The sequence below is a fragment of the Hippocampus zosterae genome, chromosome 21, assembly GCF_025434085.1.
Source record: "Hippocampus zosterae strain Florida chromosome 21, ASM2543408v3, whole genome shotgun sequence".
Taxonomy (NCBI): domain Eukaryota; kingdom Metazoa; phylum Chordata; class Actinopteri; order Syngnathiformes; family Syngnathidae; genus Hippocampus; species Hippocampus zosterae.
Window position 1 is genome coordinate 8,677,741 of NC_067471.1, and position 23,084 is coordinate 8,700,824.

At 48.3% G+C, this 23,084-nt stretch overlaps 2 protein-coding genes across 2 annotated transcripts; one reads left to right on the top strand and one right to left on the bottom strand.

The window, feature by feature from the left end:
- The first annotated feature begins 369 nt into the window (after nucleotides 1–369).
- On the top strand, nucleotides 370–12,355 carry pdzrn4 (PDZ domain containing ring finger 4). The gene is made up of 10 exons (XM_052055143.1): nucleotides 370–1,299; nucleotides 1,389–1,588; nucleotides 7,311–7,543; nucleotides 7,636–7,738; nucleotides 8,928–9,026; nucleotides 9,095–9,157; nucleotides 9,683–9,784; nucleotides 9,866–9,973; nucleotides 10,056–10,976; nucleotides 11,346–12,355. Exons 2-10 carry the CDS (start codon nucleotides 1,520–1,522, stop codon nucleotides 11,916–11,918), a joined length of 2,271 nt encoding a protein of 756 aa, XP_051911103.1. The 5' UTR covers nucleotides 370–1,299; nucleotides 1,389–1,519; the 3' UTR covers nucleotides 11,919–12,355.
- A 9,254-nt stretch (nucleotides 12,356–21,609) lies between these two features.
- gxylt1b (glucoside xylosyltransferase 1b) lies at nucleotides 21,610–22,865 on the bottom strand. Its single transcript, XM_052056031.1, is given in 5 exon segments — nucleotides 21,610–22,039; nucleotides 22,159–22,214; nucleotides 22,216–22,393; nucleotides 22,668–22,700; nucleotides 22,702–22,865. Coding segments are annotated over 5 exon segments (714 nt in total). The 5' UTR covers nucleotides 22,857–22,865; the 3' UTR covers nucleotides 21,610–21,747.
- Nucleotides 22,866–23,084: the final 219 nt, after the last annotated feature.

Below are 23,084 nucleotides of genomic sequence, written 5' to 3' on the forward strand. Positions count from 1 at the left end.
CTAAGAAGTAGAAGTAAATCACAGTCAATATTTGTGTAAAAAAAAAAAAAAGTTGGGATGCTAGCTTAGTAGTGCTAACTTAGGCTAGTTTAGTGGTGGTCGCTTTGGCTAGCTTATGAGTTAATAATAGCTGTCCTAAGAAGTAGAAGTAAATCACAGTAAATATTTGTGTAAAAAAAAAAATTGGGATGCTAGCTTAGTAGTGTTAAATTAGGCAAGTTTAGTGGTGGTCGCTTTGGCTAGCTTATGAGTTAATAATAGTTTTCCTAAGAAGTAGAAGTAAATCACAGTAAATATTTGTGTAAAAAAAAATAAAAATTGGGATGCTAGCTTAGTAGTGTTAAATTAGGCTAGTTTAGTTGTGGTCGCTTTGGCTAGCTTATGAGTTAATAATAGATGTCCTAAGAAGTAGAAGTAAATCACAGAAAATATTTGTGTAAAAAGGAAAAAAAAAAATCTAAAAATAATCACTGTAGTAAGGTGTTGTATAGCGAGGCCGGCTAGCTTGCGCGCCTGTGGTTTGTCGGCTAGTGAGCAGATGGACTATTACCTCACCTCTTGACATTGCAGCATGTATTTTTGTATGTTTTTCGTAGCTTCTGAACACTTTCTAAAATATATCGCAGTAGCCTGGTAAATTTAGCAGAGGTCTCCACTGAGCAAATTAAAATGGAGTGACCTACAAATAGCTTGGAATCTCCTGAACCTCATTTATATTCAGATCCATGAAAACAAACGGCGTGAATATCGCTTTCTTCCACCCCGCCCGTCGAGCATCGTGGATCCAGTTGGACTGCGAGCTAATTTGACACCAATCAATAGCGGTCTGCGTTTCTTCCTGTGTGTCAGCCGAGTTGGGTGCCCTTGTCGATGTGTCGAGGCGGCATCAGTTCGGCGACTGCAAATCCATGGCGGGCCTCGCCCCTTCCTCCGGTGCGCCAGCGCATCCGATTGAATGTGAAGGAGATTGATTTGCGCCTCAAATCCACTTGACCGTTGCGCGCACTCGATTTTAATTCGATTGGACAGCAAGACACTTGTTAGGCTAAAAAAAAAAAAAAAAAAAAAAAGATCGCGCGGCATCTTTGCAAAACACACCTGCACGCTAAGATGCTCACATCCAGCACTCCGCCCGCCGCTTCTCTCCCAGCCAATGAGCAGGAAGCCCACCCGCAGCATGCTGGCTGCCACGGGAGGAGGTGTGTCCGCCGCCTGAGCCAAAAGTCTGCTTGCGTGCGAGTGTGAGCTCACACACACTGGAAGAGGCGGCCGAGGAGAAGCCAGAGGAGAAAAAGACAGGTGCTTTCACTCATCTTTGCGAGGGACGCGCACTCCACCACGCAAGGCAATGATGTGACACGTTTCTGTGTGTGTGTGTGTGTGTACAGAGTGGCGAGATCCTCTGAGGGATGCGAGAGGCGAGCCGAGGAGCAGGAGCGCGTTTCGGCCCCGCGGGGGAGCTCAGACGCGCGGGCATCTCACTCGGACGGACGGCGCGCCGTCTCCCTTGGCAACGGCGATGGGCTGCAATTTGTGCACCTTGCAGAAGCGGGAGGAGCACTACAAGCTGCTGTACGAGATTGCGCAGGTGAGAGGATGAGAGTGACGATGAGTGCTTTTGAAATCAAAGCCAATCGTTTCTTGCAAATTACTTAGTGAACTCGCGCGCTATGGTTTACTCAACTTTCAGAAGAAGCGTCCGCCGACCACTTGAGCGTCATTGCTTCGTGGTCTCGTTCCACGAGAGTTTTGACCTTTTCGGGGGATGTTTGAAAGTGATCCCCTGAAAGCGAGATGATGATAATATGTTCTTATTTTCATGGCTGCAAGCCTCCAAACACTCCGTTTCACAACGTTTGCATGTGTTGATTAGAAAGAAAGTGCCCGAAAAGTGTGAATCTCGCCGTATCCCCCCCCCCCCCCCCCCCCCCAAACAATCCTGCCCATATGGTCTGGCGCTGAGTGTAGCAAAACGTGCTTTGTTGGCAAAGTACAGTATCGGAAGTCACAATTCCCATCCAAGACGAGAAAGAGGCAAAAACGAGACAAGAGTTTGCGTGAGCAAGAAGTGTGTCACAGTGCGACTTTGTCCTCAAACCGGAGCCTGACGAGGGAGCGAGAGCTTTCTCGGCAATCCCCTCGTCGCTTTTTCCCTTTCATCCTCACACATTTCTCGAGTCTTCTCCTCCTCCAGCCCGATTCGCTTTCTGTTCTTCTCCCACTGAGGTTTTTTTTTTTTGGTGGAATGGGGGGGGGTTCAGTTTGTGTTTCCACGGATACCGCCTGCTTGGAATAAGAGATAAAGGCAGATATGATTGGAATGAAGAAAAATGTCAGATGCCAGGCGTTCACTTTCTTCTCTTTTATCGCTTTCCAAATTGGCATGTCGATGGACAAAATGGATGTTTTTTTTTTAATTTCCCCTCCTGACAAATGGTGCTGCCTGCTGTGATGATTCCTTCTTTTTCCTTTTTTTTCCCCTCTCTTCCGCCACAGTGCCATCTGCTGGCTCTGGTGGTGAACTGCGTCACTTGCCCATGATGCAAACCTCCCAGTAAGCGATAAAAATAGTGCGAAGTTTTAGGTAACGCAAGAGTCCAAAAAAAGCGATGCAGTCTGGACTGTGCTATGCTCGGCTCCCCTTCTTTATGAAGAACCGAACGAGTCCACGCCAGCAAAACAATATTTCATGTTATTGGTGTTGCTGAGTGTGCGTGCGGTGCTAGCGGGTCAGAGACCCGATCGGGGTTGTGTCGGCCGGGGACAGATGCTAAGCCACATGTCCAGCCTGTTAGACAGCACCGCGGGAGGGGGCGGGGGGGGTTCCACGCAGACCCTTCTCCGGTCCGTCAGAGTCCACACACAGCCGGCCGGCCCATATGGCCTCCTCGGCTCCCGGGCCGTGACATCATCCAGAGCCGTCCGAAAAAGAACCTTTGCATCTCTTCCGCGCAAGCCTTGAATAAGGCGACCTTTTCAATTTGATCTCGGGCTGCGTTTTATTCTTGAAGCGTAGCGAGCGGCGCTGCCAGCCCGCGCCGCTCAGCAATTGGACCTTTTCACCTGTGAGCGTTATTGGACTTGACAAGTGGCTCCCAATTTCTGTCCCATGCAAACGCTTGTCGGCTGTGGGATTGCATGTCAGAAAAGAAAAATCTATTGCGTTACGATATTGTTTTTTTTTTTTTTTAAGATGTCATCCACTTTTCATTTCACACACTTGTTTGCTCAGGGTCAAAAAGGCAAAAAGCAACCACCCGACGATGACTGTGCTTGCTCTGATAAGCCCGCAATGAAAGCCTGTGTGGGGGTCGACGCAATCCACCCCCCCCCCTCCCCCCGTCCCCCTTCCAGACAAAGCCATAAGATGCACGCACACATTTAAGACGTAGACAGACTCATATTTGAGCACACAGACGCAATTAAGGTCCGTGTTTATTGCGCATTCTCTGCTTTGTTTTTACGACTGTGTAAAAATGTCACCTCCGGTTTTTATGCGTGACGAGGGGGACTTATCAGTTGTTATCAGCTCGGGCCAATTAGCCTGGCCAAGATGATAGGATAGGGGAGGGGGGGCGAGCCAGAGATAAAGAAAGGAGGGAGGAAAGCTTCCAGTCTTCCCAAAAAAAACATTTCCACGGTCCTTATCGGTCGCCAGTTTCAACTTTGTTCCGTCCCACTGCTTCATTGCCCGGCTTTCGCTCTCTGTAGCAACCTATTAATACACTTTGGCGTAACTCCGCCCCTCCATCAAGGGAGGGATTTCTTTTTAATATATATATATCAATTTTTAACCTTGGAGCTAGTGAAAGATGAGTTGAATTCGATTTGGTTGTGTGAGCTGCTCGCCGGTGACACTTGTATGACAGGAAGCCAACCGCAATAACCCAATAAACACACCTTCTGCTCGCATCCGCAGGCTTTGTTCCGTCGGCTTTGAAGCTTCTTAAAAAGCCACCCATCTGGAACTTGTCATGTATCCGGAGATCGAACAGCCAGCGGGCGAGATTGGCCGATTTTCGGGTAGATGTACGCAATTGGCCTTTCATTACCGATCCCAAAAAAAAAAAACACGATCATGAGTACTTTGAAGCCAACTGTAGAGCAGCTATTGCATGTAGCATTAAAAAAAATCAGATTCATAAGTCCCCCAAAAATAATTGGCAGATGAATCAATTGTTTTAATAATCGATAGATAAAAAACAGAAAATTTGAAAATAAAAAAGGGGAAAAAAAGTTCATAAAAAATAATTGAGTTGAAATATTTTATTGAAAAAAGACATTTGATTACTCTGCTGAAAACTGATTCAATTGTGAGATTTATACAAAATTTTATTGTCACGTTTGCATTTTTTTTCCCCTCAGTCAGTCATGATACAGTATGTATATATTTTTTTTAATTGAAGCACTTTCAAACCTTCTAGAATCCCAAATTCTGTACCACAAAATGGAGAATTCCATCGTGGAACACTTTGCGCACCCGCTAACGCATCAAGTCCATTTTGGATTTGTGCAGGTGGTCCGAGGGGGGCAGATGAAGTTACCGCAAGCCCGCTGGGCTTGAATTGCCCACAAAACTAAGCGGAGTTTTGCAAGTCAATTAGGCCCACTCGGAGGCTGCCGTCGAGTCCGGTTACGGATAGAATTGCACAAAACCATCTGCGTCGTCCGGGTTGATTACATGCGGCGGACCTCGCGCGCCCTCAGGCCGGAGAGTTAGACGAGTCCATTTGGTGTGGAGGTGCGCAAATGTCTGTTGATGTTTTGAAGGAAATGTAATTTGTCTTCCCTGCGGATCCATTTTGCGGAATTTACGCTCCTCATATGTGTCGACATGATATTTCAATGGAATTATCCTCTCCAAATGGAGTCGCTAAAAACAGCCCCGTCTTGAACTCGCCTCCATTTCCCCAACCAAACAGCCGTGAGTTTCCATCATTGGCTATTTTTTTGAGTCCCGTTTTAAAAACTTCATCTGATGAATAATGCTAACGAGCTAGCTACACGTCTTGGTTAGCATAAACACGCATGGCTTTGAAATTCATTGAAAAAGTTGGTGGAAAAATATCAAGTTCAACTCGGGGCTTTTTGTAAGGGGGGGAAAAAAAAATAAACATTCAATTTTATGCAAAGAGCCACTGCATGAATCTTTGATTTAGTTTTTTTTGTGGGGAGCGGCGGACTCTCTAGGAAAAAGATTAATTTTCCAAGTGTTTTATGCAAAAATTTTTTTGTTGCCTTCAGCGCAAATCCGAAATAAATTAGAAGGCAATCAAAGTGCTTTCTTTTGGGGGTGGGGGTTGGGGGGTGGGGGTCTTGTTTTGGTTGTAAATGGCAGAAAATTGAATCTCATTTCAACTTTCAAAGCAGAGCGAGGCGCTGACTTAATATTATGCCACATTCCCACAAATATGCAACATTTTTTTAAATCTTTAATCATCATTTGTGATGCTATAGAACACCGGCAACCATTTGGAGTTGATGAAATGACTCGGCCATCTGGACGAACGCTCGGGGTCCGACCCGTGACCCCCCGCCAGCCCATTTCTACCTCAGTGCAGGGTTGAGGGAGGGAGGGTCTCTCTATTGTCCGGTGTCGTTTTTTAATGGCGTGCGAGAGAGAAACGGCGACGTGCGTAGAAATACCCGAGTACAAATGCAGCCCCCCCTGCCCTTGTGACAAAAGCAGGTTAATTAATTACGGCGGTGGCGACGCGTCGTGCGCGGCTCATTGCTGGCTAATTGTTCATGTGGATGCGTTATAGTGTCATTATATACCTTGATCAACATCCAAAATTAAAAAAAATATATATTTTGAATTTATCAGAAGGGGGAAGGCTTAGCTTTGGCCGCGCGGCTTAATCCATGTTTGATGTCGGCGTGCCATCTTGGTGCAGAACTAATTGGCTGTTTTCCTTTTTTTTTTTTTGTTGTTGCAAAAACGCTGAAGGACACTCGTTACCGCTTCCGCTGACTTTTTTTTTCTCTCTCTTTTATGCATACGCGATGGCTCGACTCTCCAGTCAAGCGCCGCCGAGCCGCCGTCCGCGAGCGGTCGTCTTTACCGCCTGCCCCCCCCCAACCCCCACCCCATTTGATTTGCATGTTCGGCTAATTGTCTCCCTTGAAATGCCTTGTCGCGTTGATTAACGGTGCGCTGCCGAAATGAAAAACAACATTTAACGATGGGAGGAACGGGAGGAAGGATTTACATTTGTAGCATTTTTTGGGGGGGCTGAAAATCCAAATCCAATGTTAGTAAAAAAAATAAAATAAAATAAAATAAATGGGCGCAACAAATAGGACGGGACTCTTGATGATTTCCCTTCATAAGGGCTCAAAATGTATTTGTGCACTGCCCCCCCCCCCCCCCCCCCGGGTTTCAAGGCCAAGTAGGGTTCAAACGAGGTGCGTTTCCCTCCCCAAAAACGTCTTCCAGCATCAATGGCAAACGGTCAATGCGATTCACCGGAGCCTGTCACTCAAAGTCTTCCTTCCACTTTTATGATTGAAATGAGACATTTATGACGCCCGCCGTGGCCTCAAACCAGATTGCGGGCGCACGCCGCCACCTGCGCTTCCTTCCCGTGTCACACCAATCCCCCCCCGCCCTCACGCCGTCCCTCAAATGGAATAACAATCACACTTGTATTGGAGTGAAGTCCGCAAGAATCCCATTGAATCGGCAGAATTGTATTTCTTCTTTTTGTCCCGTGTCCCCCTTTGAGCGAGCACAATGTAGCGCCGTGTTAAGCCTGTCGGGGTAACGTGTCGTTTATGAAGAATGGCTTTTTTTTTTCTTTTTTTTTTTCCTTCATTCCTGCCCCTCACAATGACACGCTATCTGACAGATTCCGAATCTTGCTCTTATCGCCACGTGGCAAACACAAATAAAACGCCATCTCTTATCTGCAGTCCTCACGTTTTGAATTAAAAAAAAAAAAAGTGCGCAAAGATAAAAGCCAGTGAGACATTTTAAAAGGGGGGCTGACTCTTGAGCATATTGGAGGGCCCGGGGCTGACCTTCATCGTGCTACTTTTAACCCCAATTTCGAGAGACGCCACCTTGTTGGAAGCGCTGGTGGCTGTTTAATTAGAAGATCACAAACTATTAGATGAATAGCCTTCGGCTAAAAATGGTGCTTTGCGATGTCACCTTAGAACTTGGACACAGAATGCAAAAAAAGTCACTCTTTTTCTGTTTACTTCCTGTTTGCAAGCTCATTTTATTTGCGTCCCAAAATCAAGAGATGCATTCTTTGATTTGTATGCCCACGTTAAGAAAAAAAAAATGCTTGTTGTCGCCGCAGGTAAACAGGCGTAACTTGTCCAAGGCGGAGCAGGATGAGACGGCGGCGGCGGAGGCCGTCGGACTAGAGCCCGTCGTCGTCCAGGTCATCCGTCCCGCCGCGCAGTACCAAGGCCACGTGGCCGACGTGTGCACGCAAACCGACATCACCTTCGAGCACATCATGGCGCTGGCCAAACTGCGCCCGGCGACGCCGCCCGTGCCTGACGTCTGTCCCTTCCTGTTGTCTGACAGGTCCGAGCAACGTTGTTCTCGTCCGTCCTACATTTTGTTTTAATGGCAACTGCTTTGGCTTCGGTTTGACACGACCGCTCTTTTCTTTCCAGCTGCCATTCTATCCACGCGATGGAACGTGAATTCTACGAGTGTCCCGAGTACCTCTCCAATATGGCGGCTGAAGTGGAGCGCACTGAAGAGTACGTGTACGAGGTACGATTGCGCTTTTTCTTTCGTACTTTTGTCAATTTGATCGTCTCGCCGGCAAGCTCTGCAGAAGCCTGATAATGATCAGTCAGAGTGAAACGTCTCATATTTCTTTGCCTGGTTTTTGTGGAGACTTTGTTTAAACAACTGCAGAATGACGAATGGCAAGCGTGAGAGTCCATTCCGGAGCCAGCCGATGCGACAACAAATTGCCAATTGCTTGCTCAGGCTGTCCCACACCGTGTAAACTCCGACTTAATGAGCAGGCGGGAAACACGTGTAGCACTGCGAATGTGCTTGACAAATGGATTACAGCGGTCCAAAAAGAGGACCTGCGGGTGATTGTCTGCGACAGCGATGAGCCGCCGTCAGCTCCGGTTGGTTTAATGGGCACTTCCTGGTTGGGCAAACGCCATTGTGAGGTCATTAGGGCTTTTCCGTACAATCGCAACGAGCTCAGCTTGGCAGTCGGGTAGCACGTCCGTCAGCCGCGTGTAGCTAACTTGATACGCGGAGGCCTTTCTGACTGGATGAATGAGGCAGGAGAGCCCAAAATCAAATGTGACAAATCACCTGTAAGGGCGCCAACGCGGTGTCATAGTGCTGGCAAATTGACATGATTGTTCGGAATGGGGAAGAAAAAGTATGTCGGCGCACAAAAAGTATAGATCGTGGTCATTCGAGTTATCACATGAGGGCAAATCAGTTGTAGCTTTTGAGTCTCATTGCCCCCACAGTCGACTGGCGTGTATTATTTATCCTCTGCACAGAAAGGCTAATATAACTGCTGTACAGAGAAGCCAAGAGACGAGCTGAGTCTCTTTAACACACGCAGAGACCAAATAATCGAGGTAAAAGGAGGAGGAGATATAAAAAATTAATGGAGGGGGGGGGCAAACATTTAAATCATGGTGGGGCCACCTTGTTGTGAAGTCAATACTCAATCCGCGTGCAGCAGGCACGCGCATGTCAGCACGCTACGGGGAAACGATGAACATTAGGCGCGGCAATCATTTCTTTTCAATTAGACCTCATCGAAACGTTAAGTAGCAATTAGGCGGAACTGCGGCGAACAGATGTTGCGGACAACGGCGCGCTCGCCGCGCAGCATTTAGACTTCGGCATGCGATCCAAATGCCGTCTTGGAACGAAATGAACGGAATTGAACACTAAAAGTTATTGCTTGGCCCAACAGGAAGTGGAGTTGTGCAAGCAGAAGACTCAAGAGAAGCTGGGCTTAACGTTGTGCTACAGGACCGACGAGGACGACGACATGGCCATTTATGTCAGCCAGGTACAGGCCCGTGGACGACGCCGTTGAAGTCTTCGACATTTCCGCAAATGAAATTGTGATTTGCGTAGGTGGAGCCAAACAGTTTAGCAGCGAGAGACGGCCGCATCAAGAACGGCGATCGTATTTTACAAGTAAGTTCTTACGCAAAAAGCGTCGTCTGTTTTGGTGACATTTGACGAGAGCTTTCGGAGCTTCGCAATCCTCCACAGACCAAGGATGTGGGCAAATGAAAAAGTCTTTTGTCTCGTCACAGCTCCAGGTGGCGCTCCATCATCTCCGGCGCCGCTCTCGTTTGGATTCTCGTCAAAATCACGTTCAAGTTACAAAAATCACGCGGAGCAAACGCGACTGTTTTGTTATTACAAACAAACAAAGAGCGGCAAAAAAAGACGACAACCTTCTCTCGGGGTCGTGTTTCTGTTGCCCCCCCCCCCCCCCCCCCCCCGTTATCTCCGAATGGCAGCCCCATTACTCCACAGGAGAAAAGATGAACGCCGCTTGTCAAAGAAGAGTTAATTGGGTGGCGAGTGAAGACCGAAGAGCTCGGACGGCGGGCTCGCTCAACCCCCCCGGCGATAGCGGGAAGGGTTCCGGATCGCGGCGATGCGAGGCTCGCATCGTTTCACAGTCTCGTGTTTTTTGTTTTTTGGCTGCAGATCAACGGCCACGCGGTGCAGGATAGAGAGGTTGCGGTTTCCGTGCTGTCGGGAGAAAACGCAAAGAGCGTCGTCCTGCTGGTGACCAGGCCGGAGACGCAGGTAACCGCCGTTAGCTTGAGCCGTTAGCCGTTAGCTTGAGCCAAACGACCGCCGCAACTGACGCTGGCTGCTCGCTTTCAGCCGGACGACCACGCGTGGCTTGACGACGAGCCGCGGGATCCGGCGAAGGAACTGAAGATGGAGATCCTGCAAGCGGGGGCGAAGAATCGCAACCTCAAGCAAGATGAAGTGAGTACCAATCACTCGGGATCCGAACGCTTTGCCGAGGGTTGCGCTTGCTGACTTTTCACGAATTCTTCATCATCCGCAGGCTGGAGATGAAAAGACACCCGAGGCGGCTCCCTGTTCCTCCAACGGCCAAGACAAAGACAGCGGCTTCGGCTGCGGCACAGACAGTCCCGAGCACGTATCGGCCGGTCTCTACAGGAGGAGTCCGGTTCGGTTTTTGAGGGAACAGCGGCGAGCCCAAAGTCCACATGGCGGGCGAGGCGGCGTGCAAAGCCGCGAAGGCGGAGTGAGCGTTCGCAATGACGCAAATGGGATCTTGGGCCTGGAGAATTACTTCCAGCAACTTCTGGAGGTCAAGTGTCAAATCCGCAAGGGCGCGGAGTGCGGCGTGTACTCCATCCGGCACAGCATCGAGTGCAGCCTCACCGAGCAGGGAGGAGGCGACAGCGACGACGGCGCCGAGGAGGCCGGCCGAGGCGACGGGGTGGAGCGGGAGTTGAGGATGCTTAAGGAAGAGCTGCGCAGCATCGAGCTGGAATGTCAGAACATCGTGCGGGCCCGTCGGCCGCGCCAGACGGGCGCGCTGCCCGACATCCACGAGCAGATTCCGAGCGAAAAAAAACAAGAAAAAGACGCCTCCAGTGCCTACAACACGGCCGAGAGCGCGCGCTCCAGTCCGCCGGGTCGGGAGCCATCCCCCGAGCGCTCCCTCCACAGGCGCGTCAGCATCGCCAACCGCAGGAACCTCCAAATGGCCTCGTCAAAGCCCTCCAGCCCAAATCCCGACCAGTCTCGGGGGTCACCGGAAGCCCGTCCTCGCGCCGTTTTCTCCAGCAGCCCGGACCAAAGTAACCCCTCTCGATCCGAGTCGGACCCGGCGCTGCCCGCCGACGACGAGCGCTGCGAGAAAAAGGGCAAAACCAAAGATCTCAGAAGGAAACCGCCGTTGGCCTCGTACCAAAGCAGCCCTTACCACGGCTCGCTCGGATCGCGTCAACTTCAGGTTGGTACGAGTTGCTCGCGGCGACTTTCGAGCATTCCCATTTGGAGTACCGCTAACGCTAGTTCCGATCGCGCGCTTTTCAAAATGGAATGCAACCTTCCCAAATAGGAAACGTGTTTCCATAAGGGGGGCGTTGCTCCAAAGTATTAGTTTAAGAAGCTAACTTGAGAAGTTAGCTTCTTAGCTAACTTCTCAAGTTAGCTTCTTAGCTAACTTCTCAAGTTAACTTCTTAACTAACTTCTCGAGTTAGCTTCTTAGCTAACTTCTCAAGTTGGCTTCTTAAGGTAAAATCTTGTCCGCACAGAAAGTAGATCGCCCCGCTCTCGGGTTTGGTAAAATTTCTGCGCTGACGGTGTTTTGTGTTCCAGAGCTACATGCAGCTGCTCCAACAGCACTCGTCCTTGGAGTATTCCCAGAGCCAGCTGAGTCTACTGAGCGTCTGCCGCGATCCGCCGACCCGCAACGCCCGCTCCGGGGAACCGCGTCTGGAGTGGAAGGTGAAAGTGCGAGCGGACGGCTCCCGCTACGCCGCCCGACGCCCGGCCCGCGACCGCATCCTGCGGGAGCGGGCGCTGAGGATCCGAGAGGAGCGCAGCGGCGGCATGACCACGGACGACGACGCCATGAGCGAGATGAAGATGGGCCGCTACTGGAGCAAGGAGGAGCGCAAGCAGCAGCTGGCGCGGGCCAGGGAGCAGAGGAAGAGGAGGGAGTTCATGCAGAAGAGCCGCTTCGAGTGTCTGAAGGAGGGCCCGGCCGGCGGGGCCGAGGGCCACGGGGAGCTCAGCATCCTGGAGCTCAGTCACAAGAAGATGATGAAGAAGCGCAATAAGAAGATTCTTGACAATTGGATGACCATCCAGGAGCTGATGAGTCACGGGGCTCGGGTCCCGGAGGACTCCAAAGTCCACAACGCCTTCCTGTCGGTGACAACCGTCTAGGCCTCGTTTTTCCCGTGAGCGTCGAGTGAACATGTAGCTTTTTTCTTTTCCCTCGAACGCTTTTTTCCCATTCGTCTGCTTTTGGTAATCTCCCGTTCTCATTCCGTCGATGTTGTTTGTGACGACTCATCTGAGGCTACTTGCCTCATTCAAGGCAGCATTTTTTTATACGTGGGTGGGGCGGGGGGGGGCGTATTTTTTCACGATTTGTAATCTCGCTACTTTACACTTTGTATGAACGTTTTTTTTTTTTTACTCTGGAAGTCAATGTGGCATAAGTAGGCCGTTGTAAATGTATCACCAAAAGCGATTGTACACCAAAACACATTTACTAACCGGCGCAAAACCCCCAAAGTGTCTTCTGGAGCTCCCCGGAAGGCTTTCGCTTCAGGTTTTACCTCAAGAACGGATCTTTTGCTCCCAAGGACCTTTGGAGCGGACCCTTATAAAATCCTTCCTGTGTGCTCCATTTCAAATATTCAATTTTCATATTTATATTTATTGTAAATTATTATTCTGATGATGCCAGTACTTGACCAAACATTTTGATATTGATTTTTTTTTTTCCAGGACTGTTTGCGGTTGTCAACTCTTTTGTAATCTGCTTGCATCTGGACATTTGTCTTCAATCCTTTCCCCTACTTAAAAAAAATCAGACGTATTGTGAAAAGCGACATCGACGTCTCTTGCATCTTTTTGGCGGGGCTTATCCCATTTGCACATTTTATCCAAGTCGATCGATGCCGTGCAATCAGCCGCGCTGTAAACTCTAACCGAGCCTCTTTGAGGGGGGATTCGAGCGCATGATGATGACTAATTGAACACACGGGAACCCCCCCCCCCCCCTAATGGCGGCACCTGGCTTATTACCTCCCGACGTCTCCTGATCTCCATATTGTTAGGCGCCGTTTCCGAGTTTGACGAGGCATCATCATGTCACGGCAATTTGCAGTGGGAAGACTTGTGCTCTTGTATATAAAACGAGGGGTGTCCGTTTAGAGCCGTGAGGCGGTCTCGCCAAACTCTACTTCCATTTCAAAGTGTTTGCGAGACGGCGCGGAAGTCTCCTCATCCCCCCCGTCAATCTGCCGCGTCCGTCCGCAGCCCGCCGAGCTGAAGAATTAATGAGACGCATCAGAGTGGCGCCTCTGCGCATCATATTCAATCATTTTTTTCTCTCTCCCAACTCAACCTGCCTCCGTGTGTGCATCATCCAAGGCCAGCGGAACCACTCGCAATCAAGTCCATTTTGGACTGATTAGCGCAGGTTTATTCATTTTTCTTTTTTTTGGGGGGGGGGGACACACACTGTTTGATATCAATATGCGAAATATCTTGCATATTCTCATCTTTGTGCCTCATTTATATTCCAGCAGCCAAGTGGCTAAGGCGGCGCCGGCGTTGACAATTGCAGCACCCCCGCCACTCTTTTCATCGAAGGACACCTCCGAGCGGCGAGCGACCACTCCGGCAACTCTGGAGCGGGTGAGACTTTGCGCTTTTGTATTTTTTGTGTACCTCGAACATGATGGTAGACATAAGTAGCCAACACAAATTTTAATTGGGATTGAAAACCAACGAAATTTGTGTTGCTAAGAGTCTCAAGTTGCAGGGTACTCTGGCCATGCAATGTCCAGAGAGCAGTAATAATAACCCACCACCCCCCCTTCCCAAAATAAAACTTATTGGCTTTTGGGAGGGCACGGAAACCTCACATTTCCAGTTATATGAGACCGAATATGCCGCCGAGATGCAAAATAGCTCATGAATAAAAGATGCACGACTTTCATTAGCCTGTATATATCCCGTTTTTATCTCGTCGGGCTGCATATAACCTAAAAGGTTGGTTTGGCGCCGTTTTCAGTCTCGGCCTCAGCCCCAAATTTGACCGCAGTGCCCTTGAGCCGAGACACTCGGCGCCGATGCTGCGATTGGACTGCGCCGACTTGTCCGCTTGGATTGTCGGCGCATTTCGATCATCGCCAAAAGATCATGAAGTGATTTCATGCAAGAGGTGAAGAAATGCGAGGCGAACGCTCATAATTGTCGTGCGGCTCCGTGTTGACTACTCCACACAATGGGAACGCATTCAAAGGAGGAAGCTTTTAATGGACTCGGTTGAATTATTGTCCTGCCGCTGGAGTTGTTTGCATATTTTGAAGACGTAACAATCATAACAAAAGCATTGCGAGGATAATATATTCAACTTTTTTTTTTCCCCTGCATAATTTCTCAACGGCTGCTGATGTACACGTTCATAGACATTCATTAAAATTAAACGTAGTAACATTGGCAGTCTGAGTCATTCATTCTAACGGGGAAAAAGGATTTCCGGGGTGTGGAATAAGGAGCTCCTTGAGAGTATCTTTATGGACTGAAAATGTGTTCTCGTCGTCAGGTAGCAAGATGGTGCGCTGCTTCCAGCCTCTGATGTCACCGGAAAGATGGAAACGCAGGCCATGCCGAGTGAGGCTGCGCGAGCCGGAACTGAGGTAAGGGGGAGTCGAATCACACCCGTGGAGACGCCGTCATAGCAGAGTTTCCAAATGCACGTTATGCGTTTTCCCACGACAGTATCGAATGTGGACACAAAGGCCGCGCGCGTTTTGTTTTTAAAACCAAATATTTCACCATTTCAATTGACTTTTTTACCGCCCTCTGAATGCAAATTGTTTGGCTTTCGAGACTGAAATCAATGAAAAGTCATCCAAGCATGAACAAGGCGATCAATGGAAAAGTGCTTGAAAGCAAAATGCGGCAAAGCAGAATTGGTTAATCTCTCTCGCCGGATGGCCCTAATTAAGCGTCTCGCACCGAGCGACCGGCTCGATGAAGATGAACGGTCGCTCTCGCTGGGGGGTTTCTTGAAGCGCTTGTCAAATTAAGGAAAGTACTGTGTGTCGATATTTCATATTCTGCGTTTGGGATTGATGAGAAAAAAAAATCCAATAATTGTTGCTTCCGTTGCACGATAATATTTTTAGTTGGGGACACTGCAGAGACGAAGCTTCTATAACCATACACGGTGAATCGGCATCTAGCCGTGACGCTGCACCCAAAAGGGACTTTTTATTTCTTTGCTCGTAAATATATTTTTAGCGTAAATAGCGTGAACAAAAAAAAAACACAGCTCCAGCTCCATTTCATAGCTCAAGTTATGTTACGGATTGGAACATGTAATGATGAAAGCATCTCGACGTTTGATCTTTCCCACCCTGGGCTTACCTGCAGGGATTGGCGCTCTCACGTAATCCATCCAGCCACTCGGCAGAACCTCCTTAGCGCGCGGCCTTTTACTTCCCCCGTCGTCTTCTCCTCAAGGGGGGCCTAGAGATGTGCGCTAATAAGCAATACGCTTGCTCCTCGGTACTGCAATTCCTCGGGTTGCCGTGATTACCGATGGGTTAACGCCACCGGGGAGGTGTCGGAGAGTCACCCCCCGCGCCATTAACGCAGGATCACCTCAAATGTGCACAGAGTTGATTTTGAAGAATTTCTTGGGTTTGAAAAACAAACATTTGTTTTCTTTCCCCCTCTTCTGTTGCATTACAATGGGCACGCAAATCATGTTTGGGATTATTATCCTTACCCCCCCCCCCCCCACACACACACACAATCCACAATCTTAATTATATTGTAATGCCGGCAAAAGCATTTAACCTTCTGTGACAGCAATACATTATCCGCTGCCATCGTTCAGCGCAAGCACCAGGGAATATATCCAGCCAGCAATTAGGCGCGCGGCTAGTTTCGCCTTTCTCCTCACAGAAGAGAACATGCCTGCGGGAGCTGTGGCGTTAATTGACGGGCGGAATTCCACAGCGGCCATAAGAGAGGGAATTAATGCTGCAATTTCAGGCTAATGTTACTTTTAAAAACTTGCCAACGCTTGTTTGATGACATGTAAATCATACGTTCTGTCATTCATGTTCACTCAATCAAAAGGTCCAAAAACGATTTCATAGAATGTGTCTTTGTTTATCGAGGTTGTATTTTCGTGTTCAATGTGTACTTTACTTTTGAAAATATGCCAATGCTCTTTTTTTCCCCCCAGCTATTATCGAAGGATGTTATCGAATTGCCTTTTTGAACTCTGCCCTTTCAAGATCTCCACAACTTGCAGGCCAGCCCACAAATTGGTGCAATGGGCATGTCAGACCACTAGTTGGCACCATTGTTGAGAAAGAAACATGCACGGTGGCTTTTTTAAGGTTTGAATAAAATGTTCGCCTTGTTCTACATTTTCAGACTTGTCATGATTCGTCTCAGCATGCCAAATTTTTTTTTTCTTCCTATACATTCCATATGCTCCATACAAAGCATCTGTCAATCCCGACCCGAGATGCTTGCGTACAAGGACAAATCAATTATCGGGGAACGACGGGCAGATGGTGGTGAAGGACGCCGGTGTCGGCGCTTCAGGTGAGAAGAGGCGTCACGCGGCGGTGAACAACTGTCAAGTAGCATCCGCGTCCGATTTCCCCCCACTTCCCTCTCTCGCGGGCCCGCGCTCTCACATGCAGCCTCTTGCCGGTATCGCGCGCGATGATGCCACGAAGGGGAGCTGCTGGCGGCTTATTACGGGTAGGCGAGACGCGTGAATATTTCATGACGACACTATCAAACCGAATCGCAGATTAGCATCCTTCACAATTACCCCAGGTGATACTTGGGAGGCTCTGCGTAGAGAGCCCTGCTGCATTCCTGCACATCCATGGAAGGAGGGGGGAAAAAAATATGTGTGGTTAAACTTGTAAAAACGGCACTTTTCCTGCAGCAGAGTAATCAAGCAAATCTCTCCGGAGGGGGTTGTGGTGGTCGGGTAGGAGGTGGGGGGGGAATCATCAAAGTGCCTCATTTGCCCACTTCCCCCGTTCTACTCGGAGATAACAAGCTAACTAAATTACACTAGCGGCTTATCTGCAGGTAACCAGGACAACCGCTGAGGTTTGTTCATGGCATAGACGAAGAGGAGGAAGCCTGCTGCAAAGGCGGCTCTCATGTGGCTTCTTCCATGCCAGCTGAGGGCCCATTATCTCATATTTGTCCAGAATTAAAAATGACAAAGGCATGTATAGAATACGGCACCACAAGGCCGCTAATGGATTTGGTAAAGGAGCATTTTTTTTATCTTATCAAAGAAAGCTTAGCACATTTGGGATTAGATGATTGAGGTTTAAAAAGTTATCTGAAGTATAGACGACAACAAACAGACCTCTGGTTTACTTTTCGGTAACACCTGTGGAGAGAAGCATTCGTTCTACATTGTGGAACGTGAACGTAGTTTACAAAATTAAAAAAAGTAATTGTGGCTGTAACGTCTATACAAAAACAAATAAACGTCAGTGGACCGCACTCGATTAATTCCTGAAACAAAAACGATGTACTGTTTCTGAGCCGTTGAAAGGTGTAATACCAGTGTTAGCCACAAGGCGACAGACTTCGCTCACTAGCTCCTCCGACTACGAGGGTTTGCGTCAGAGAAGAAGAGTGTGTCATGACCGCCGCGATACTGGTCGCAAAGGAACGCCGAGAGGCTTGTATTTTGTTGTTTTTTAAATGTATAGCGTTGTTGACAGTTCATTTGAAGTGTACAAGCAGTTAGCAAATTTGTGTCGTCGAAGAACATGACTATATTCGGCGCTTCGTAGCGTTCCAAACGCAAATGGCGCCCTAATTGGCGATTCTTTCCGACGGAGGGGACCAACTTTGCGGTTTGCACACAGGTGAGTGAGCCACCCTGTCAATTTAGGGATTTACGTGTTAGTTTCATATTTTAATCGTTTAATACTTTTGAGTGGGCTGATTTTTGTGAAATTTTAGTTGTTGTGCAGTTTTGTGCCATTTTTGAATGGGAATTTTTATGGTGGCGAGGCCTTTGCACAGGTTGGGAAAGTCATAGTATGTGTTTAGTTTTTTGTATATTGAGCAGTATGTATCCGAAAAAAATTAAATAGATTTGGAACCTAAAACGTTCGTAAGCTGACGCAGTATTTCCCACTGAAGACACGAAATGCAATTAATCTGTTCCGATCTGTAATCTGATCAGTGTGTAATTAAAAGTAAATACAATACAATATACAAATATGTGGAAACACGCAAAATCTATACATACAGTATTGTGCAAAGTTTGATTTGTGAGATTAATCCAATGTAAAATATGAGTGAAAGCTGCGTTAAAGCATCCAGGGACGCGATCACTTGTAAATATTTTCACAAGATGTCGGTTGACAAGACGCAGAGTCTCATCATGGAAATGGACACTGCAAAACTGACCAAAAAAAAGCAGCTAATTGTGATTCACGGCTCCAGATAGCAATCGGATGAAGTGATTAAGCTTTGCTTGCCCACATCTTCAAACCCGGCCTCTTTACAGCAACCCATCCTCCTCCAAGGCGCCGTCATATCATTCCCTTATTAATCTTTCTTTGTTTCCGAGCCTCGTTGCTCCCGCTGGAGCTCTTTCTTGATGCAATTAGGAGATGTAATTATTCCTCGACAGGGCTGTAAATCCAAACAATCTATGCACGTGTCCAAAGTGTCATATTGGTGCACAACATATAGTACGCTTGTTTGAACACTCTCTATTTAATTGCAACCAATTCAATTAATAGAATTCTTCAGTTGTACAGAGATACAGAGATAATGTACATACAAGACTGGTCAAAGGACCGATTTAACTTCTTTACTGTCGTAAAATGAAAAGGGGGGAAAAAAGGAGACGTGTGTCAAAAATCCCGCCCTCCCTCCCCAGACCGCATCGAAAAAGGGGCGAGACACTTACCGAGAGCTTCAATCAACAGTGATGGAAAAAGTCGAGCTTTTGGTTCGAGCCAATAAAACATTTACAGTGCCCTGCCCCGAGAGATGAGATACGGCGCTCGCAAAGGCGGAAAGCGATCGCAAGGCCGTGCGAAATTGATCACGAATGCGTCACTTTGCAAACACAACAAAAGGCTCACTTTTATCGGTGCCTGTAAAAGGACCGTGAAAGTCATCTTGAGTGAGCAGAACGGACACTTTTGAGTCGACTATTTTTAATGAAACCATAAATTGACCCAATGTAACTTTATGTGGTGAGCACATTTCACAACAGATGCAACTAGTACGGAAAGGCCCTGTAGAACCCGAGGTATCTTTGGCCAAAACCTGCTATCCGATGCGAGTTTTTATTTGAGTTTTTAATCTTTTTCCACTGGATTGCAACATGGCACTGCCATGTTATTCTTTTGTCATCCTCACGCAAGACCTTTGAGTTGTCTTTCTCTGATTTGCCAGGTACCGGATCCTCCGGCCGCCTCACCTGCATCCACGCCAGCGAGTCACTTGCGCTGAGGCCACAAAGCCCGAAAGCCCAATCTGTAAGTTTGAGTCTTTCTTTTTATCCGTCAAAAGTATGTGCTTGCTGCTTTGAACCACAAACAAATAAAAATAAAATCGTAACGAAGGTCCCGCTAGCTTAATGCTAACTTGAATTGAAAATGCGATACATTGCGATGTAAATTAGCATAGATATGACAGTGAATATAAATCTCCCAACAACTGCTCCTTTAACACATGGAAAGAGAACAATATTCACCGATATTCTCACTTTTGCGGCAAAATATATTTCTGTATGTCTGTGAAGCGGCACGGTTTTCTGACTGTCAATTTCGTACTGGGCTTTAAAGCTGTTTTTCTCAGCCCTGGACAGATGTTGGTCAGCCTTGTGACACATTCCGTTTCTTTTTATCTGCTTCACTGCCCTCCAAAGTGTTCTCATATTGACTTTTCTCTTTTCCCTTCACTTGGCGACCGCCACTCTTCTCCCCTGACAGTATACGATCCATCTTTGGAGGCTAGATAATCATGACTCTCTTCCCCCACAATTATATTCCTTTCACCGCGTTCCCTCGTTAGCAGACCTCGTTAGTCGGCCTGCTTCCGACTGTACTGGTGATTGACCCCCCCCCCCCTCCCCAAACAAGGCCATCAGCTTCATATCCCCCCCCCCCCCGAAGATTGGGGCTTGATAAAACAGGAGCGATAAGCTCTCTCTGAATGCATTTGATTTTGCTGACTCGGAAAGCCAGCAGTTGCGCTGAACTGTTAGCTTGCGCATTTAATCACTGACGTCATGTCTAAAGTGACCCTCCCCCCGTATAGATAATTAAGCTGTAGTCCAATTGATTTATTGTCTTGCGCGCGGGATTCACACTTGACGCCATCCGCTGCGCGGCATAACAACAAGTTAAAGGCTTTAAATTAACACAGTGGGGCCTTATTGTCATGGGAACAGATAGCAGGTGTTTCTCCGCCTTTCAGGCTCGGACAAGCACAGTGTGTGAAACGCGCACGGATGCGCGTAACGGCGTGCGCCCGTCAATATGTAGCTGGCATTTCAACTTGGCTTCACAGATTTTTACGCGCGTGTGCCTCCGAGCGGATCAATAAAACGGACCCAAGGCGTAAATTGACACCTGAGGGAGCCCGCGAGCGGCAAGGCTGTGATTTGGAGGAAAGTGGGGGTATGGGGGGGGGGTGGCTTTTAATTCAAAAAAGAGTGCAAAATTTACTCCGGTGATGGAAAAATAAAAATAACAGTCTTGACGCCATTTATAACGCGTGTGAATGAATATTTGTTCATTTCCTCAAAAATGCATTTGCGCTTTTGGACGTCACCATTGTTGCGTTTCGTCCAATTAGTAAGTCGCCCCCCCCCCCCCCCCCCCCCTCACCGTCGTACCTACCGCTTCGCAACAGTTGAAAATGAGCGACTCGGATTGACCTAAGCTGCGCCTGAAACACTAACTGGGCGGGGCTATAACACGGCCCCGCCCCCTTGCCCCCGCCCGCCCCGCCGCCGTCACTATCACTCTCTGCGGCAATTGCCTGTAACTTGCCTCTAGCCAGGCAGGTAATTGCTGTCTACGGGGCGACGGCTGCTTCGACTGCCACTGTAATTACCTCCAATGAAAAGCTTGCAAGGGCAACACGAGTGTGTGTGTGTGTGTGTGTGTGTGTGTGTTTTTTCAAGAGGCTAGAAAGATTTTGTCAACATTCCCGTTATGCGCGCTGGTATCGGAATAACGTTTTGAAATACTTGCGTCCTATTTTGCGGCTTCTTGTCCTTATCCTTGGACGTGGTGTGTATGCAACGACCTCATTTTGGCTCGTGCGACTGCCTCAAGCCCGCCGTTTGATTAACGGAGTCACACTGGAAGGAAAATAAAGCACGCAAATATTTCAATGACATTTCGTCCTTCCCTCCAACTATAAATATCGGACTGATGTCTCCATTTGGCCTTAAAACAAGAGATTCCTTGGAGCTGGCTTCCTAAAAGCCGCGGGAGGAAAAAAAAATCTCGAAATCCTCCGTCTTGGCTCCATGTGGCATTTGCAGTCTGACAAGTGGGCAGAGCGCGCAAGCTGTGAAGTAAATAAAGCAATCTGTGCAGTCTTGATGTCACCAAAGATGTCACATTCCATCTCGCCGGACATCAAACGTGCTCACATTAGAATAAGGGGGGCACGGGGGTGCGAGATGACGCGGCCAGCCGTGATGTATGGACCCTATTACAACATGTAAAGGCCCCCCTGCTGTGCAGCGCATGAGTACACATGCACGCGCAAATGTGCAAAAATACCACGCATAGCTCTGTTAATACACAAAAACCTCGGTACAATGACAAGTTTTTGCGTACCCCAGTCGATCCCCGTTACAATGTACCTCGAGGGGCATAACGAATTGGCAAGGTAATTTTTGCACGCGATGGGCTATAGATCCGCCGTTCGCCTGATCTATGCCGCGCCTCGTAGAAAGGCAATGAGATTTGCTCTGATGGCATCATTAAGTAAATGCCAGCGCGGTCGTCAATATTATGACACTGCTGGTAAACAACCCATAAACGTCCTCCCGGGAGGGAAATGAGCTTTCCGATCTCACCTTCAATTTGGTTAATCCCTGCAAATAAATGCTCGCCGCGGTACTCAAAGTCACCTTTCGTATGGCCTCGTAGACCGATTTGAAGGCGGGCCGCTTGCGGTCGTGGTACACGGCTCGGTTTCCGTGCAGGATGTAGATCCCGTTGTCTTCGGCGGAGGCGCAGTTGCTGCCGTAGATGCAGTGATCGGGACGCGAGGGGATCGATAATTGCAAACAGCCAAAAAGAGACAAATAACGCGGAAGAAAGCACAATGTGGTTGGGGCGACGTCTAGTGGACGTTTGTGCAAAGTACAACCCTTTTGCAACTCGGGACTTTCCACTCACCAGGATTGTAGTGGAAAAGAATGTTTAAAAAATCCTGGTCCCCCCCCCCCCGAGGTTATGTTGAGTTTGTATTTTTGAAGCAGTGGCATGAGCAGCTCCTCCCATCTGAGCCCCACGGAGGTCATATCATCCTGACCCCCCCAAAAAAGGACGTTTTTTAAATGCGTGTAACTAAAGCCCGGTACTGCATTCTGAATCAAATACAGTGCGCTAGGGACATCTTGTGGTCATCGGTTGTATTACACCACGACCGCAACCTGTCCCCCTCACCTTAAAAAGACAACCGATTTTCTTGACGTACCTGAACGCATCATTCCCTCCGAGTCACGCGCATGAAATCTCGCGTGAATCCCGTTTCTAAACCAAGCCGTGACGTCATAAACAGCCAGCGCTCCGTGCAATGACAATTTCTGAACATTTTGAGCCACAAATGTCGGGCCAGTATGGTTAGTCGTTTAAACGACTAAACGGTGACAAAGACGCGCGTATTTCTCCTCACCTGTTATGTCGATGTGAGCTTTGTGGTCCCGCTTTGTCCGGGTCGTGGGACTTTCGGGGGGACGTAAAACGTCTTCACCCCGTTTGCCCCGGCCGACACATCCGCGTCAAAAAGTGCACTATAAACGTACAATCCCGAAAATACGGCAAACACGGTGCACATCAGCAGTGCACGAATGTAACGCCGCATTCGGGAGGTTTAGCGTTTATGAACGCGAATATTTAAATACAAGTTAACGGCAACGCGTAAGCGTTTCCGGTTAGATTTAAACGACGAAACATTTATCCGTATTACATAGTTATGCCCCACAGTTTAAAAGTTTAACACTCAACAGTGCCGTTTCAAACGGCCCTTAATGTACGTTCGGGGTGGTACACCCCCACCACATAATAGAGAAAATGCAAATATTTGTCCCAC